A 19,902-nucleotide genomic window follows, 5' to 3' on the forward strand; every position below is an offset into this window, starting at 1 on the left:
ACCTGTTACAGGAATTTCTGCAGCTGCTACAACACATCTTTTCAGAACATACCTTCATGCAGAGTATGATGAAAATGTTTGTATTTTAGCAATGTTTGGATTCTCCAACTAAGATCAGAGTCCTGCTAGGTTAACACTAATCCTTGATGATCTGTAGAGGTAAGAATCTCCATTCTTCCATAGGAGTCCAAATAGTTAGGATGGACGTGTGTGGCAATCCATGCTGTTAAAATGTCTTCCCCAAGAGGCCAGAGCAAGCCTGTACTGGAGCCAGAAATAGTAGCTGGTCCTGACTTCCATTCCCTGATACATGAAACCACAATGGCTTTGATGTTCAAACCTTGCCATGTGTCTGTCTGTCATTCCTTAATAAATCCAGCAGTATTTCACCTAGGTCACTGACCGTAGATAAAGGTTTCAGTTGTGGCATGAAGAGTGGAAAATGATGGCTTGAGCCAGGCAGAGGAAGGTATGTAGATGCAGACTAAGTTGTTCACTGAAGGGTGACACCTAAACAAAGTGTTTTGATGTGACTTTTGGGTAGGATTCTTGGTATGAATCAATCTTGACAGGAACGGTCATGGTAAAACAGTCTCTGGAACTGCAGGAAATCCTTATGGATTCTTATGATGGTGTTTACTCAGACTTTTGGCAGGAAGGCACTATTTAAGACCCAAGTAAACCAGAATGACCTTGTTCTAAACTGTATTTGTATAAGCTCAAAGTATTACTTAAACAGATAGCATTCTCAGCTATGAAACTGAGACTCTGCCTAGTCATTAATGTTAGGATCAGGGTGAAATGCCCACCTGAGAGGTGTTCACTTTACATAACATGGCCATAATTTCTTCAGAATATGTTGGATTTCTTCCCTCATTATTAGTGAGAAACAGTTGACTTCAAAATAAGACAGCAAACAAAAGCAGCAGAAATTCAAATTGTGATGAAAGACTGTCTTGAATGCCCAAGTAGTTATGGGAAGGGTTAAACTAAAATACAAAATGCAATTTTCTGGCTCATATTTCTAAAGAACTGAGTGTGAGAAATTTTTGCTTTGCTACCTGCGAAGCCTGACCTAATTGACAATCAGTTTAATATACCTGATGGAAAACAGTCATGAGATCCACTGCTGTGTCAGTTTTCAATCCTTGGAACAAATAGAAGGATGTGAAATATGAGGCAGGTAGCAATTGATTTGCCTTTTCTGAAATGCTGGCATGTTACTGGAAGAAAATAGACATCAGTATTCTTACTTGAAGAAAACAAGGACATATATTTGAGAATGCTTATTTGTATATAAATTTGATGCCATAAGTTAAAATACTGTTTTAACCACTTCCTTTTTGTATTGTTGGCTTAAACCGGAGATTTAAATAATTTATTCATTATTTAAATGGCAAGCAGGAAATCTTAATTTGCATTATTTATTTTAATCTTAGTTTACATTTATAATTCTTAATTGTTTTCTTAAATAAAAGCAGATTCCTTGTGCTTGGCAGGACGTTACTTCAGTCAGAAGGACAGGAGTAGTCATTGATTTAAGCTATGTGAACATACATCTATTCAAACTTTTGATTTTATTTTTTTTTAAGTTAAGTACTGTTTGAGAGCTTTTGTTTATTAGATGCTATGAGCTTTTAACTGATTATTTCTGTTAAGTTACATTTAGATGGGATTCAGTTACAATGCACGAAGGAATCATTAATGAGAGATGAAAATCTGTTTTTAGCTCCCCCCAGCTTCCAAAATATTAATACTACCAGATTGTACCCTCCCACAAGTTAGAGATAATCATCCTACATCTTCATTTTGCTCATAGTTTGAAAAAGGGAAAAACAAGCTGGCTTCCTTTTTCAAATCCCAGTTTAGTTCTCATCTCTGAATGAACCAGTAATCAAAATGAACTTGTTGAATAAACTGAAATGAAGAATTTACTTTATTTTTGCACCTGCAGATGAAGCTAGTGTTGTAAAAAGCTGGTTCAGCACTCAACATGCCATTTCTAGCCACTTACTCAGTAACACCCACCAGTTTGGTGTTTTGACTTTCTCTGAAATTTCTGCAGCAAGCCTGGACTGCTTGTATATTTTGTACTTAGTGATTCTAGATTTCACTGTCGTGTAGGCTGATCTTATTTCACATTTTATGTGAAGGACAGACATACTTTGTTTAAAATAAAGAATGGCACTTTAAAAATTGTTTCACCTTTTAAACTGTTAAATTATTTGCTTTTGCTCACATTTTGCAAAATGTATCATAGTTGATACCACTTGCCTCAAATTGTGGCTGATAATTATAGAATCATAGAATCATAGAATGGTTAGGGTTGGAAGGGACCTTCAAAGGTCATCTAGTCCAACCGCCCTGCAAGGAGCAGGGACATCCCCGACTAGATCAGGTTGCTCAGAGCCTCATCCAGCCTGGCCTTGAACGTTTCCAGGGATGGGGCATCCATCACCTCTCTGGGCAACCTGTTCCAGTGTTCTATAACTTGCATTGTGAAAATTTTTTTCCTAATTTCCAATCTAAATCTACTCCCCACTATTTTAAAACCATTACTCCTTGTCCTATTGCAACAGGCCCTACTAAACAGCCTCTCCCCATCTTTCTTGTAGGCCCCCTTGAGGTACTGGAAGACCGCTATCAGGTCTCCCCGGAGCCTCCTCTTCTCCAGGCTGAACAGCCCCAACTCTCTCAGCCTGTCCTCATAAGAGAGCTGCTCCAGCCCTTTTATCATCTTTGTGGCCCTCCTCTGGACGGTCTCCAACTGGTCCATGTCCTTCTTGTGTTGGGGGCTCCAGAACTGGACACAGTACTCCAGGTGGGGTCTCACCAGGGCAGAGTAGAGGGGGAGAATCACCTCCCTCGACCTGCTGGCCACGCTTCTCTTGATGCAGCCCAGGATGCGGTTGGCCTTCTGGGCCGCAAGGGCGCATTGCCTGCTCGTGTTGAGCTTCGCATCCACCAGCACTCCCAAGTCCTTCTCCTCAGGGCTGTATTTGTGCCTGGGATTGCCATGACCCAGGTGCAGGACCTTGCCTTTGGCCTGGTTGAACTTCATGAGGTTGGCACGGGCCCACCTCTCCAGCCTGTCATGGTCCCTCTGGATGGCATCCCTCCCCTCCAGTGTGTCGACGGCACCACACAACTTGGTGTCATCGGCGAACTTGCTGAGGGTGCACTCTATCCCACTGTCCATGTCGCCAACAAAGATGTTGAACAGGGCCGGGCTCAACACAGACCCCTGAGGGATGCCACTTGTGACCGGACATTGAGCCGTTAATTGTTGGTTAGGAGGTATATAAGGTACTCTGCAACAAAGTTAATTTTTTACTGGAATCATCTTGAACAGTAAACTTTCAGTTCTTTGAGATAAACTCATATTTGTACGTGATACATTCTAGCGCCTTTGCTAGCACAGCATTAGCGCAGTGCACAAAAAAGAAGAAAGTACGTGTCCATGATGGGTAGGTATTCCGTAGCAAATTGCTGTAGAGATTAATGGAGCAGTGGATATAATTGTAACATGCACAAGGGCTGTATGTGAGCATAAGCAACAGGACCTGTACTGGTATGGTTCAAGTGGCAAATCTCTTGATGTGAACACAGTTACGCAATATATGAGGATTAGTCCCATACGGGAAGCAAAATAGACAGTGTAACTACAGACATCTGTGGGCTGTGGTATTGTTGTACAATACAATATTTGCCTCTACTGAAAAATTATACTACCATAGTTCTTATAATATACACAGGTACTCTAGCATTGAATTTGATTTCTACAGAAACTCAAGAAAAAAATGGGACTTTGAAGCAGACAAGGAAATACCAATGAGACCTGTTGCTGGAAACAGGTGAGTGGGCAAAAGGGATGAATGCCTCTGACCTGGGGAATCTGGTAACTTCTTGCTGCGATCTTGCTACAGTGCTGGATTTTTCTGGTTTTAATTTCTTGCTCTGTATGACTAGTTTGTTTTTCTGTTAGGACTACATGATGAACTTCTCAGAGAAGGAGAAAAGGGGAGAGGCGGAATGGAGGCAGTGAAAAAACAGGTGTCTTGAGTTATATTTGGCTTTTTTGAAGAGATTAATCACTTTGCTGATTTACACTGTCCTTATTCTGTACTTTTAAATTCTTTCTTAAGGAAGCATCTTAATGAACTAAGTCAGAAAACATTCTATGGACATAAGCCTTGTTCTGAGGTAAATAAAATATTTTTTTACAGTTTTGAAAATTGAGTGACTGCAGTTCTTCCATGACTTTGATGAAGCTAGTTAAACTCCTGCAACTGTTCTACACTTTGAAACAAAGGTTCTTCTTGGCTTCATTTAACTTAGGAATTTACAATTATAAATTCTCGTAACACCTTTTTTAAAGTAAATACACCAGCTCAAGTTGATATTAATGCTCTGACATTAATGTTCATTGATAAGAGTCATAGCATTATGTATTACTTTCTATGTATTATGCTATGTGTTATTTTTAGCTTAAGACAACAGTGTTGTATACAAAGGAACATGATTAAAAACTTAGTATCGACTATTAATGAAATGCATCTGAAAAGCTGTTTTGAAGTGTGGACTTTGCTTGTTGCTGGCTCGTAAGAACAAAGATAATAGTTCTTTCACTGGTGCTGAACTTGTCTTAAGTAAATGTAGATACTAAAGCCATGAGAATAAAATTCTTTTATTAGCAGCTTGAGATTCTGTATTATTATGCTGTATCAAAAGTGTGTAAAGTGTGCAAATGCCAACACAGTTCCAGGCAAGAAAGAAAGGCCTGATTTTGTTCATATACCTTTTAATTTTATATAAAAAAGAACCCTTTTGAGACCACCTGCAGACCAGGTAAAATTACTGGTAGTATAAAGAGTGGATGGAAGGAGGTTATGAATGGAATGAATAGATAGAAGTGTAAGATATGAATATGTCTACTGTTTAGTTTAGTATTGCTAAATAATTAATAAATATAAATGATTCATATTGTGGTTTTATTACTGTGATTACAAATTTTGTGAAGAGTATTGTATGCAAAACAGACCCTGAAGAACCAAGTGCTGAAAACTGAAAACATCTTGTGCATTGATTAACAAAAATCAGATGTTAAGTAGAACCCTGTAAGCATTTTGAAGTTTTAATGTTTATTGTTTTCTGTCTCCCTTTTAAGAATCGATGGTACCGTTTGCTTTAGAGGTAGGGATTTGAGGTCCCTTTGCTTTAGCAAAGGATATTAGTAGCAGAGCAGGGAATTCTTCCCAATTCTTCATCTCCCAGGTTACCAATATAACTGATAGACTATCCTTTCCATGCTTTAATTTTTTTTGCTCCATGGTCATGGATATTTTTTTGTTTGTTTGTTTCATCCAAAGCAGATGTTTGATTTGCCAAGGTTTTTACAGACTTCTTTATAATTCTCTGATTAAAAACCAAACAGAAGATGCCCAGGAAAAGAGTGACTCTGGCCACTTTCTGCATTTATTCTCCTGTTGTTGTACTGGAAGCCACCCTCTGCCTAAGGTGGGTACCTATCAGTGATAGTATAGATATATTTTAATCCCAATTTCCTATCTAAATTGGTTCATAACTTCAAGGACTTCCAAATATTTGCACAATAACTGTCATAAACATCAGTATCCTGTATCAGTATAACTAAAAGTTTCAAAATGACAAATGTTTTCTCTTGTTGCTGGCAGAATTTGTTTCCCAGTGCTAACATTCATTCATGGCTATAGGGAGTTCCTGTACTTATCCTTACCAAAAGGGTGAATACAGCTTGCACTTTGCCTTGCTGGAAGCATTGATAGTGACCGTAAATTTTGTTTGTGTGGACACTCTTCTGGGAAGTAAGGACATTCTCAATACTAAAGTAGATTATTCTTAATTTATGTCTGTGTTTATTCAAGTTTTTAGTTAACCCTAACCTTAGCATTCTCTGTACTGATTAAAATACTGTGTTCACTTCCAGAATAGACTTGTCTTTCAGTCTGGAGGTAGCGAGGCTGGGAAAAGGCCTCCATTTTTGTTCTGTCAATGCATGTCTGTTTGTCATTACTTATTATAAATGGCTCCTTATCTGTTACACTATCTTCTTAATTAAGAGGGCTCTGGTGTATAAAAGCGAAGGCTGCAGTGGTCAGCTAATGGTGCTTCTGGGGATGGATGTTTCACTGTGGTACAAAGGTCAAAACATAGGTTAAACAGACATTTAATTCCATAGTTTTCTTTCCAAATCAATTTCACAGCCCTTTTCTGCTATAATCACGGCAGAAGCATCCAGAATCCTAAAATGCAAGAAATCCAATTATCAGGGACACCAGCAAAAGTAAGCTTGAGCTAAAAATAAAAAATGGTAAAGGCAAAAGCAGATAAATCAGTTAGCAAAGTAGCATCTTTGGTGCATAGTAACTATAATGCCTCACTTCTCTTGACCACAAGCTGCTCTGTGCTTGAATAAATCTCAGCTAGATGAGGAAGCTCTATTCCAGAAATGTGCAGCTTCCTCCTTTGTCTGATGCTAATGCAAAATGTTCTCACTTGCAAATTTTTTTTTTTTGGTGGTTTTTTTTTTTTTTTGTTTTTTTTTTTCCCAGAGAAGGAGGAGGGTACAGTGTACAGAATTGGAGCGTGTTCATCTTTTACTGCTCTGTGATTATGTGCTGGAAATGTAATTTCTTCTGCTGTGCCTTTTGAGGCAGAATTATATGGATACAACCGAGCAGAATGTTACCCGCGAAATGAGTTATTTAGGTAAGCACTCCAATAAATTTTTCATAAAGTTGCAGTTTGTTTCCTAATTAAAAAGATGTAGGAGAAGAGTCTGAAGTAACCTCCCTGCCCAACCAAAAGCATGATCTGCATTCCAGGAAGTTTGAAGTTATATAACTTGTTTGTCAGTAAGAATGAAAAAAGTGGATTTTACAGTATAAAGTGTGTAAATTTTATTTGCTGCTATCACAAGGCTAAAGTATGCTTATGCTGGATCCACACTGTGTTTTATGCTATTACTCAGGCAATGTGAAAGAAAGCATTTTAAAAGGAAATTCAGGCAGAGGAGGTAAAAAGGATGTGGTAACTAAAAATGTAGCATTTCTTGAAACTCAAGAATAAGAATCTTCCAGGCAGATATTTTCCAATTAAGTGTATCATGAAACAGGTGGTCCAGCTGGTTTGGTTTTTTTTGGGGTTTTTTTTTTTTTTGGTAGCAAAAAGCTGTTCATAAAGTGTACTGGAGTCATAAAGATTGTTAGTCTGGATGGTTCAGTCCCTTGCTATGTATTTGTTCCACAAGATGCATGCAAAAGCAAGAGAGACAAATTGAGTAATGGCTTATACTCTTAGTTCTGCCTGCAAAGTTCTGAAGAAAAGCTGTTGGCAATCTAGTCTTGATTATTCAACTACTAAACTGTATTCTAAAATACTAAATATTTCATAGGGGTATTTTAAGCCATTAGTAATTGCTACCTAACTGTTAATCATGACTAAATGTGACCACAAGCCATACAGTGAGATACAGCAGATTCAACAAAGTACAGGTGCAGAATTTCTCAAAATTCCAGCAGAAGGACAGCACTCAGGCTCCCCACCTTCTGGCTAGTACAGGACACGTATTCCAAGGGAATAACAGTTTGGCAAATGTACATCAGTCCAGAGGACTGAAATGCAAGAAAAATGTTAGGAGATGAGTCATCCCTGGAGTTCTGCAATACAGTCTTTTATGAGAACAGGATAGACTATTGATTCTATAATATATATGAAACTGAAAATCATGCTGAATTTTACACATAATTACATTACTTGAGTAGCTTGCTCTTGTGTCAAATTGATCACTGTTTAGTTTAAACTGTAGGTCAAACTGCCATCCCTCCAGACATGCAATTCAGATACTAATGTCTAAGTTTGTCTTTACGTTTTATCCTTGCAGAGTAGGTTCAAACACAAAAGTGATCTATTGTGCAGCCTTGGTTCAAGTAGAGACTGCAGTGACAAACCTGAAAACCCCCACAGCCTCTTTCCTAAATCTCTGTCACTCTGCAGCTCTTTTGTAGTCATTATCATTGTCTTTGACTCTCCTTGAAGTGGAATATTTCAAGTAGGTCCAGGCATGTATTTATTAAGCTGCCTCCCAGAATTATGTTGAATTTCATTTTAGACACTGAAACGACTTAAGTCTTGCAGCAATCCATATTTCAATTATTTGCAGAATGTCATGATTTATGGATTTGCTTCCATCACAGTAGGTTCAAATAGGTACACCTCCAAATGCAGATCATTCCCATATATGCTTGCAAATACACACAAGCATGTATTTTCTTTTGGCTACTTTATGTTCTCTGTCTGGGTGATGCACCAGAAAGGTAAGATACCAAGAGCAATTTATTTCTTTCTTCCTAAAATCAGTATTGGTACATCTAGTCAACAATGAATATTATTTCTGTATTCAATTCTTTCATAGACTTTGTTGCTGTTTGCTAGTCAGTGGGTTAATAAGCATCTTTTTGTTACCTTTATAGAAATGGTTTGGAGTTAATCAGGATAATAAACTATTTTTCAATTTATATCTTTCTGACACCTTAGTTCACTATTAATGTCCCTTTTGATGTAGCTTTCTGGGAAAGCTCTGGTGAAAACTCCCAAGCTGTTCATGGATGCAGCAGCATCCACCATAAAGGATATTTAGATAAATAAATACATTCAAAGGCATTTTGTAGTAAATACTTGGAAATCCTTTGTCCTGGTTCTGGCTAGGACAGAGTTAATTTTCACCTGTGCTGGGAGAGGAGCTGGAGCTGGTGGCATCTGTGGCTGGGACACAGCTGGGATAGGTCACTGATCAGCTAATAGCTGGGATAGTTTACCCAAATTAGCCAAAGGACTGTTCCATCCCATATGACACCATGCTCAGTATATCAGTGAGGAGGGCGCTGAGAGGAGCGTCCTGTACTTGGGAGGAAGCTGGGCATCAGGATCCACTGTGAGCTATGGTACTGGAAATTTATGTGCTTCAGTATTTTCTGTTGTTATGTTTGTTTGTTTTCCACCTCTGTTTTGTTTTCTTCTGTTGTTCTTTTAAACTTTTTTTTTTAATCTCAACCCATGAGTTTTGCCTTTTTTTCTTTACCAGTTCTCCTTCCCGCCCCCACTGGAGGGTGGGGGGAGTGAGTGAGTGAGAGATTGTGTAGCTTGGTCTCAAGTAGGGCTAAACTATGACATCCTTTCAGAGAAAACTGAAAGCAGACAACATCAGTTTTCTGCAAACACTCCTGTTTGGATTGCAGGCATGGCACATTTGTTGGCAGCATCTCACCTGTGTTTAGTTAAACCGACAGGAATACACCAGTGGTTGTTACCCACGCTGCTTCCATGAGTCTTAGTGGGTTAAGATAGCCCTGCCTTTGAGCGCACAAGGCATCTCTTCATTACCTGCCTCCTACCCACACCGCTGGCTGGTTTCTTGCTAATAAGAGTGGCAGCACGGGGTAGGGTTTTGGCCAGGGAAGGGTAGTTTCTCAGTCTCTCACGCAGAGGTAGCTCTGGAGACCCAACAGGACTGCTGGCCAGATGCTGAGTAGGTGCCTAGATGGGACACTCTAGATGAGTAACAGCCAAGGAAAACTCATTTGAATGCTGTAGTTGAAACAAGCCAGCTTCCTAAGTGCATAAAACTCCCATGGCTTGGTTCATCCGGGGAGTCTCAGTTGCATTTGTCACATTCAACTGTCAAAACAACTTTTGGTACCACAGCCAGATTTAGAACGGTGTCTATGTTGCCGTGTGTGTGGACTGTGTGTGTGCACTAGTGCCAAATACCTAGAATAAACAGGTTCTGACTTGCTGCTACCATAGAAGGGTTTAACTGCATGACACAGCTATGAGACCTCATGCTTAAATGAATCATCAAGAGAATGGAGCTGGTGAAGGGAGGATGATAGGGATAAAAAGCTACTTTTTATATTGCATTGGCAGCTGGCACCTCTAGCGTAAGCTACGTAGGCAAACACTGCTCTTTGTTCCAAGACAGTCAGACCATATCCTGACTGACAGAAATGAACAAATGAGGGAAAAGAAAATATTTGGCTATAAAGAAATGAGCTGTGATCTTGCCTAACGGAAGTTGACTTGTATTGTGTAGTGGCATTCTGCAGCCCACACAGCAAAAGTGGATCGTCACAAAGTTTTGCAGGGATTATTTGGCATGATTTTGTCTGTATGAACATGAAAATTGTAATTGGAGAAAAGGACAAACAGGCAGTTAAAGGCAGGATGGTTATCAAGGAATGATGTCTATAAAAGCTGACAGAGTAAGGCTAAGTCACAGAGAGCCTTTTAGAAGTGGCTGCAGACCTTACCCAGCAGTGAAAAACAGAGTGAGTAGAAGGATATGGGTTGTGACACTGAGGTCAGGGAGAGAGGGGACACAATGCAAAAGCTGGGTGATGTTTGGTACCAGTAACGGTGACAGAGTTGCAGCATGTTTGGCATTGAGGTCCCGCATGATAATCTGGCTTACAAGTTTGGTGCTGCAGACGGAAAAAAGGCCAGCTAGTATAGCATCAAAAAAGCATAAAGTGGAAGTGATGTCTGGAAGCTTTAATGAAGGGCAAAAAGGGAATCAAGAGTTTAAGAAGAGCCTAGAGCCAGTGGTTTGGTGTTCATGAGGAACATTTTCTCATTAAACCGAGTTTATCTTTGGAAAATGTGGAATTTGGAAAATCTGTTTTAGGACAGCAGAACTGAGTTCTTGCCATAATAGTATTAGTTTAAAATTTGCTATTAGCTGTCTATAAACATCAAGCCTAGCAGCAGATGTCAGGAGTTGAGGGCAATATAGGGTGTGCCCCAGAAACTTGGAGGACATTTGAAGCAAGAGGCATTTAAGCCATTCAGAATGCAAGTACAATCTGACAGGCTGTGCTTTTGGGCCTTCCTCACAAGATTTGAGATGTGGCTGGGCATCAAATATGGAAAAGATTCGTACTAAAGGATGCAGAGGCCAGATCCACTACTGCTTTGCCTTTGAAGAGAACAAAAATGAAAAAAATACAGCACAACTTGGACAGTTTCACTTCCTATTGCTAATGAGCTGCTCTGCTGAAAGCAGCTAAGATTCATCAGTTTGAATCTCTAACACCCTGTTTAGGCTCTGATTTCTGCCTGCTGCTGTTGGGTTTTCTTTTTTATTGTATTATTTTTTTAAAGTAAATAACTAGTTTGCGGTAGGGGCTCTTTGGTGGCAGGGCTGTCGCCCTGTTCAGCAGCCGCAGTTCTGTGAGGGGGGGGCCGGGGCGCGAGGTTCCCTCCGGCTGCCGGTGTTTGAGCGCCACCCAGTGGCGCGGTGCGGGGCTGCAGTGGCTGCCGGGAGCGACGGGGGGGCAGCCGCTGCCGCCCGTTCCTCGTCACGCTTGCTGCTGGGCTGAAGTAAAGCATGGCTGGCCTTCACCTTGGCCGCCTTTAAAGCTAACTGTCATTCTTCAAAGTAATTTTTATGGTTTTTTGCAGATTTTTTTTTAATCCACAGATGTGGATCTAGATAAAGTTTTTAATCTCTGCAAAACTGTGCTGATTCTTGACTTGGTTGGTTTAATAAAGCAGTGGGATGCATAGATAATGTGACATTTACTCAGCAAAGGTTCTATAGTGTATAGTAGAGAAAAAGATACTAGTGATAACATTGAATAGAGAGTAAAAATTGCTTCCTGATAATAAGTTGACATACTCTGAAATGTTTTCAGACACAAGCTGACTTAAGTGAAGCTCCCTTGAGCAGGAGTGGGGAGAGATGCCCATAATCTATATCTAAATCCTCCCTTAGAAAGTTGACAGCTAAGATATTACCAAAAAAATGACCCCTCTTGAAATCAAGTTAATATAGACTTACCTATGATTAAATTAAACATGCTTTCTGGTTCATGAAGAACTAAATCTTCAAGAAATGAAGACAGAATGAAATAGTACAGTGTTGAGCACACAAAAGGAGCCTGGGTTTTACAAAATGACCAAGAATACTATATGTTACTTTGTTTTTCAGTTTAGTCTGAAGTGTGAAACACACAGTTCTTAAAAAAAAAAACCAAAACCATAGACTTTTATGTTAATGCATGAGTCATAAACTGTGATCAGTACCCATTCCTGGTAATCCACAAAATCATAGAATCATAGAATAGTTAGGGTTGGAAGGGACCTTCAACGGTCATCTAGTCCAACCCCCCTGCAAGGAGCAGGGACATCCCCAACCAGATCAGGTTGCTCAGAGCCTCATCCAGCCTGGCCTTGAACGATTCCAGGGATGGGGCATCCACCACCTTTCTGGGCAACCTGTTCCAGTGCTCTACAACTCTCATTGTAAAAAATTTTTTTCTCATATCTAATCTAAACCTACCTCCTTCTAATTTAAACCCATTACCCCTTGTTCTATCACAACAGGCCCTACTGAACAGCTTCTCCCCATCTTTCCTGTAGGCCCCCTTGAGGTATTGGAAGACCGCTATCAGGTCTCCCCGGAGCCTCCTCTTCTCCAGGCTGAACAGCCCCAACTCTCTCAGCCTGTCCTCATAGGAGAGGTGCTCCAGCCCTCTGATCATCTTTGTGGCCCTCCTCTGGACCCTTTCCAACTGGTCCATGTCCTTCTTGTGTTGGGGACTCCAGAACTGGACGCAGTACTCCAGGTGGGGTCTCACCAGGGCAGAGTAGAGGGGCAGAATCACCTCCCTCGACCTGCTGGCCACGCTCCATATGGCTCATAAAATGGCTCATAAAGCGTGTGACTAGTCATGTTTCTAAAAAATAATTAAGTATAATAGGAACATTGATGCTGGAATAATTAAGTAAGAAATCTGAGTGGCCTGAAGAAAGGTGTCTACATACCCTGAAAGAATGAGAATGCCTTCCATTGTCCTCTCTTCCCCTTTCAGACTCCTTTTTGAGAGAGAAAGGGGAAGAAATCCCATTGCACAGTTCCAGCAGAGGTGCAGAAGAGTGGTTTTGTTTCCATCTCTGCTTACTGCAGCATTCTGGGTTGGTTTTTTGTTTGTTTGTTTAGTATTTCTCCCCCAAAAAAGCCCGTAGTCTGGAATATGAGTCTTCTGCTTAAATTGCTGCTTTGACCTAAAAGCTCAGGACCTTCTTGGAAAGGATTTTGTTCTGGGGGTAGCTCTGACCAGTGCGAAGCAGATGGGTGGTAACAGGGAGAACTGACTGGTCAGGTGGCCGGGACAAGGTTAGGTAGCCCTATTTTAAAGGCCAAGTGTGTGGGGGGCAGGAATAAAGATCTGAGGTGCAGAGAAAGCAAATGATGTGTCCACAGTTGCACAAGAAGTCCGTGGTGCAGGAGGGCTCAAGTCAAAGATAGGTATCTGGAAATAGCAGACCAACTTCTCTTCTCTAGAAAGGCTATTTTTAGCTCTGGCAACTCACTGAGACCATAGTGAAGTTTAGTATTAATTTTGCATATGCAGTTTCTCTGAGATCATTGCAAACTTGTGCACTTTTATTTCTTGGATGCACAAAGGATTATTTTGCTTTTGTTTACATTTACTTTTCCCTGTCCTACGGGTATAGAACTTCAGCGCTTTTGCCAAAACACAGGATTACAGCTTCTTTCTTTGTAAAGTTCTTCCTACTGCAAGGAACATTTAATTTCAGTTTTTAGTGGCTGGGCTTCATTGCCGGAAATGACAGTAGTGATTGAAGTTCCTCATAGCCTGAACAGAAAATTTACTTGTAGCTTGGTGCGCTAAGGAAACACTTCATAATCTGTGGTGGTTTTCTGCACTGGGAAATATGCAAAACCCTGGTGCACATAAAAACAAAGACTTGCAGTCCCAGCTGTCTCTTGAAGAGAAGAATTATGGAACTACTGCAGCACATGTGAGACGAGCTCCATTTGTGCCTGTGTCAAGGAACAGTCCAGCAAAGAGAGATTACCTGGTAGTTGCTGTGCTCTGCTATGCGAATTTAATAAATTTCATGGATTGGTTCATTGTACCAGGTGAGAGCCTATTTTCTCCTTTTAAGGAAAAAGAAATTTAAGTTTTCAACAGCTCTACTTACTCTCTAGTTACAGATGTTTCCTAAAGTAAGGATATGCTTTGTGTCTTGAATTCTTCTCACTTGCCTGCTTTAGCCTGTTGGTCATACTCTTAATGAAGCTTCTGAGTATAAATCTTGAAAGACCAATAAATGATGTATTAGTTATTAATGGTTAGTAGAATGCTTTTTTTAAATCTAAGTTTCTTATAAACAGACTTTAGCATACAGAGCAACTAGTTTATTTTTGTGTCTGAATTCTGTAGAGATTTGACTACGAAGCTTCGCTTATTGTATACAGCAGCTTACCAGGGCTTCTTTGGATCTAGTACATTAGATAAGGCATTTCTTTATCTGAAGAATAGTGATGCCATTTCCCTCATTAAAAGCAAAAAAAAAAGACAATATATTTGTGCAGGTTTGTTTAGAGGAGGCTTAACTTCCTCACGACCTGCTGGAAATTGTGTGATTCTTGCAACGAAGAGTGTAACATTATTGTGTAAAGAAAATGGAGACCCACTTCCCTAAGCATCAACTGCCAAATTTACAACTTGTTTTCTAATAAATACTATTGTTCTTTCAAAATGTGATTTTTTTTTTTTTTTTTTTTTTAACCTAGCTGCAAACAGCAAAGTATTGCTTCGAGTAAACTGGTGGGAAATCTGTTTTTTCCTCCCATGTAAACCGTGGTATGCATAAGTTCTTCTGTTTAGCATCACTCCTAAGCATCTACCCTTCTTTCAGGGATCTGATTTATTAATTAGGAGGAAACACTTGTTGTGAGCTTCCTATATTTTACTTCTCAGTGGCCTGGAAATCATAAATGTTTTAAAACCTTGCAAAAACCCGAAGGATGTATTGTTAAATCTGGACTTGATGTCTAGTGTTAGTACATAAACTAATTATTTTTACTACTTAGACCACTCAGAAATTTAAGGCTTTTGATCAGTATCCTTAAAAATTGAAAGGCTAGTAGGCTTAATTAAGCTTTTTTTCTTCTGAATACTTCTTAACCACACATATAAGAGGGAAGGAAACAAGTAGGAATGCTAGTGAAAAACTTCAATGTATGAATTCTACTGTCAAGTAACTTTCCCTGGAGAAGGACAGGAGAGGATTAAAGCATTTTCAAGCAAGAACTGGGATGCTGGGAGGATATGCACTTGGAGGTATTAAATGCAAGCAGTCACTTGGCTCATTCCAGGCTTTGAAGTGTTCTTTGGCTCCTGTACATGTTAGGAGCTTAAAATTTTCAAGAAGGTGTGTGAAGTATAGCTTACCTCCTTGTTAACACGTTCAGTTTCTTGTGTGGGAGGAACCTTCAGGCACATGGAAGAATTCAAGAGAAGAGGTGGACATTGTGACCAGGCTTTTGAAATATCAACTATCTACTTGAATTACAATATATGACTTTTTAGTTAACTCCATGACCTCTTGGGCCATGGGGGAAATCTGTAAACTGCAGTTTGTACCACAGGAATATACTGTTCAGCTGCTTTGCAGAATTCTTGCATCAGTACTTTTGAGTTTGGCTCTCCATGTACATGAACATATTGTTACATAAAAGTTAACAGGAAAGTAAAGAAGGAGAAGCTCGAGTGTTTGTTTAAAAGTAAGCTGGTGGCAGTTAGGAAGTTGTGGTTACTGGGCAGTTTTTCTCATAGGCTTTGACAGAGTTTGCATCCATCTTCACACAGAAAATAAGCTCTTCCATTTAATTGTCTGCTGGAATTGAGTCTTCAGTTAAAAATGGCGATAATGCAGACTTTTTCCCCTCTGATCTGTTACCCTGTTCCAAGCTGTTCAGATCAATGCTTTGTAATTTGCCAGTAACTGACCAGGCCAGTTATTTGAGGTATGTGGAGGGAATAACATTTTAATAGTATGAAGTTGTGGTTCAGCTCCAGTCTTGCATTAACTGTGATTTGTACTAAACACTGTATTAGTCCAAAACTGAAGTTCCTGTAAAACAAGTATTTCTATGTGTTGGTAATCAACTACCAGAAATAATAGATACAATTAATTGTCCTGTTTTAATTATGCAAAATGTTCTTTCCTAAAACAAGCCTTCAGAAGGTATTTGTTATCTTGAATGAAGTCGCTGACTTAAACTTCTGAGACCATTAGGAAAACCCTAAATGCAGAATATGGGCAAGAGTCACTTGGAAACAGCTGTAAACCCTCTGGTGCTGCTGTTAGGCTAGACCTTGATCTACACTGACTTCAAGTCACATCAGTAAACAGTGAGGAGACTGATTGTGCTGGAGCCACGGGGGCTGTGGGAGAGCATGGATTTAGCTTTAAAGTAGCTGGCTCACGAATGCTTTTAAATTGATTGCAGCAGCACAGTATATGGCATAACATATAAAAACTACTGTAGGAGCAGAGTGGGTACCTCTTGCTGATCTCACCGAGCTTCATTCTGCTGCAGATCAGCTTCTGTAAACATAGCAGACAATTTACATAGAACTTGTTTTCTTAAATGGTGGCTTCATCCTCTTAATAATGTTTTGATTTTTACTATTTTGGCAAAACTAAAGCTGCATGAGGAGAAATTTCTTTTCTCATTGATCTCTTTCAATATTGGAGTAAAGGTATGCTTATTCAAAGCAGTATCTTATGCTATTTTTAATTTTTTTTTTTCAGGAATAGAATGCAAAAATGCAAGATGGGTTGAGATGGTAGATCTGCAGCCTTGTCATGATGTAGAGATGAAAATGACCCTTTTGTCTCAACAGCATTCATGCATCCCTGAGGTGCCAGATCCATGAATCTTCCCTCAATTTGTTACTTGTCTGACTTTCTTCCACAGTTTTTGACAACTTTTCTAACGTTTTCCACAGCTGTTGAATGGTTAGAAGTTGAGATGGAATTGCTGTGAGCCATTTATCACAAATAGAAACAATCACTTTTGGTGAAATTTGTCATTGTCACTGCTAAAAATGTTAATTTGTAAATGCACAGTTATTTATCTCATCTGATCTCTGCAAAATTTTCATGGAAATATGAACAAAATTACTTGATTGGAACAATGATCTACCATGATTACAGTGTTTAATTACATGATTACATGTGCCTGAAAGTTCCTCACAGTGAACCATGATCTACGAGGATTACAGTAGTATTTCCCTGGCTATAGGGTCATTTAGTGACTACTGGCTAATGAGGACTGTAGCCATTTCCATCCTGAAAAATCCAACATGCACTAATTTGACTACTGTATATACTGAAAATATTAACAGTTAATTCTTAATAGAAGGAATTTCAACTCATCCTAACATTTTAAGGTTATTAAGAAATTTTAGGATTAGCTATATGAAGATAGCAATCTCCTAGCTGCAAAACTTTGCCACTGTTTTGTTCCACATTGTGTCCATTAAACCTTGAGCTGCAAACTGTTGATGTGCTTATGTACTAATGCTGCAAAAGAAACAGAACAGCTATGATTGTAATAGTGAGTAAACTGACTCTCATAAGATCTGTCTCATGGAAGATCATGAATTTTATCTATAGTGATAAGAATTTTTAATTCTTTATGTATCCGTGCTTGTGGTAGAGTAACGGTTTGCATATAAAGTAGCAAGCTAAGTGTGCTGCAGTTCTTGCAAGCCCTCTTCTTGAAATAAATCTTTGAATTGGCAAGTGAATGGAATTACAAGCAATGAGCAGAATACTTTGCTGTCATTCAGTGTTTGACTCTTGCAGGGATCCTGTTAGATATACAGAAATACTTCAAGCTTGGCGATGGGGATACAGGTCTACTGCAAACAGGTAATAAAATCCCTTAAATTCAGATAGTTTGCTTTTCATCTACATGGTCTGTTCCTAAAACACAGGCTAGCTACTTATCTCTTCTAGTTCATACTCGTGTGTGGTATTGCTCACTTCCACTTGTGGGCAGGCTGACTATATTGCAAAACTGAAAGTCTTTGGTTCAAGGAAGACTGGAGTTGACTCCTTCAAAAATCCTGCGTGAATCACAAAAGATGAAGGAATTTCTCTAAGAGATACAGAACTTGAGAAATTCACGTTTTGTTGTTGTATAAGTTTTTTTTTAATCTGCATTTATCTAAGTATCGATCTTCGTACTAGTTCTACAAACACAGCCTGCCTTTAACTTCTACCCTAAAAAATAACCTGAGTTTATCTGAGGGGTGAAGAGTAAGTATGATAAAAATAATTTCACCAATATTCTCTTTGCTCCTTCTTGAATTTCCAGTCTTCATCTTGTGTTACATGCTGGCTGCCCCCATCTTTGGATACCTCGGTGACCGGTACAATAGGAAAATCATCCTGGGAGCTGGCATTTTCTTCTGGTCTGGTGTAACATTAGGCAGTTCATTCATCAGTGAATTGGTATGTTGCTTTTTAGAGGGCACAATGAAAATAATCTGCGTATGTCTTGCAGGAGTTGATTGAGTCCTTCTCTGATCACATTTGGGAAAGCTTTTAGTGAGCGCTCGCTCCCCAAGCCTGAACTAAATGGACTTTGTGCAGGAATCCTTTATGGGTTGGTGGAGTCCAGCCTGGGCAATGGAAAACCCACACATTACTGTTGCAATTGATGGGATCTTATTTTTGTCACAAATTCTTGTTGATTATGACCTTACAGTGTAGCAGGTTGTTCGACAAACTTGTGATCTATTGACCCTGTCCTGTAATTCTCGTTGGCTGTCACCCTAAGTCACTACTGTGCAGAAAGTAGAAGGCAGAGCAGTAGAAGGCACAGCCACATTTGATGGAAGTAGGTGTGAGTGGGGGGGAATACAGTTGGATTCTTTTTTCCTCTGGTATATTTGATCCACTAAAATGCACCTCTTTAATAGTAAGCTTTCTTGCATGGCCTTTTTTTTGCACTATAATGTGTCTTTTGCCTGCAGTATTACTGGATATTCATTCTTTCACGAGGACTAGTTGGTATTGGCACAGCCAGCTATTCCACAATAGCACCTACCATCATTGCAGACCTATTTGAGGAAGGAAAAAGGACCACAACGTTATCTATCTTCTATATCTTCATTCCAGTGGGAAGGTTGGTTTTCTTGCTAATAACTGACCCACCTTTGAAATTCTGTCTGACTGTGCCTGCAATTCAAGATACCTTGAGCCTTGATTAGACAGATTTTAATGTATATCTGCATTGGCTCTTGCAAAAGGATTTGTCACTTGCTTATCATGTTTAAATACAGCTGGTTAGGCTTATTTCTGTACTTACTCTGAAGAAAAAACTGCTTTTTTCCCCCAACATTTTTTTAGGAATCTAAACTTGGAAAATGGGTGCACGGGTGTAGGTAACTTATTTCTGGGTTTTGGAAAACAAAAGCTTTCAGATATTTGTTTACTTGACAAATTTTTCAAGAACCCTCCATTAAGCATCTCCCAAGGAAGAACTGGCACTTCCCCCTCCTCTTTTAGTTAAACTGAGATTGTGTCTGAAGAAGAGGTGGAGAAGGGCTTTTAAAGTGGTTTGAAGGCATACTCTTTATTAGAGCAGGCAGTCAAGGCTGAGCCCAGAAAGCAGATTAAAACTAAAGGAATTCCTGCAGGGCTTAATTCAAGTGGCTAGCATGGAAAAGAGTAAATAATAAACTGTTTTATTGGCTGTTTTATCTGGGTTTGCACTGTCATTCTACAGAAAATGTATTCCCAAGGGAATCTGGGACATTATTGCCACCATCTCAAGTCTGCTGAGGAGGTTAGACTCTCTTTTTAATACTGGCTGGCAAGTAGACTAGCATAGGCCGTCGCGATTTTTTTCTCTTTATCTGTTTTGGAAACTATGACAGAACACCTCTCTGTTCTCCTTATCTTGCAAGACATGTGTTCTGGTTTTGAGCCTGCAAAAATTCATTGGTGCTGACTGATTATTCCTTTCTGTTG

General features: G+C 39.5%; 1 protein-coding gene across 2 annotated transcripts in view; it reads left to right on the forward strand.

Moving 5' to 3' along the window:
- Window positions 1-13,755: 13,755 nt before the first annotated feature.
- Window positions 13,756-19,902, forward strand: part of LOC104487490 (SPNS lysolipid transporter 3, sphingosine-1-phosphate (putative)) — a 28,181-nt gene continuing 22,034 nt past the window's right edge. For both annotated transcript variants that reach the window (XM_086762990.1, XM_010130473.2), the window contains exons 1-4: window positions 13,756-13,984; window positions 17,728-17,793; window positions 18,242-18,378; window positions 18,903-19,054. In XM_086762990.1, coding sequence (XP_086619116.1) covers window positions 13,777-13,984; window positions 17,728-17,793; window positions 18,242-18,378; window positions 18,903-19,054 — 563 coding nt within the window. In that variant the 5' untranslated portion in view covers window positions 13,756-13,776. The remainder of the gene's footprint in view (window positions 13,985-17,727; window positions 17,794-18,241; window positions 18,379-18,902; window positions 19,055-19,902) is intronic.

Source organism: Chlamydotis macqueenii, chromosome 19 (assembly GCF_036417535.1).
Source record: "Chlamydotis macqueenii isolate bChlMac1 chromosome 19, bChlMac1.mat, whole genome shotgun sequence".
Classification (NCBI taxonomy): domain Eukaryota; kingdom Metazoa; phylum Chordata; class Aves; order Otidiformes; family Otididae; genus Chlamydotis; species Chlamydotis macqueenii.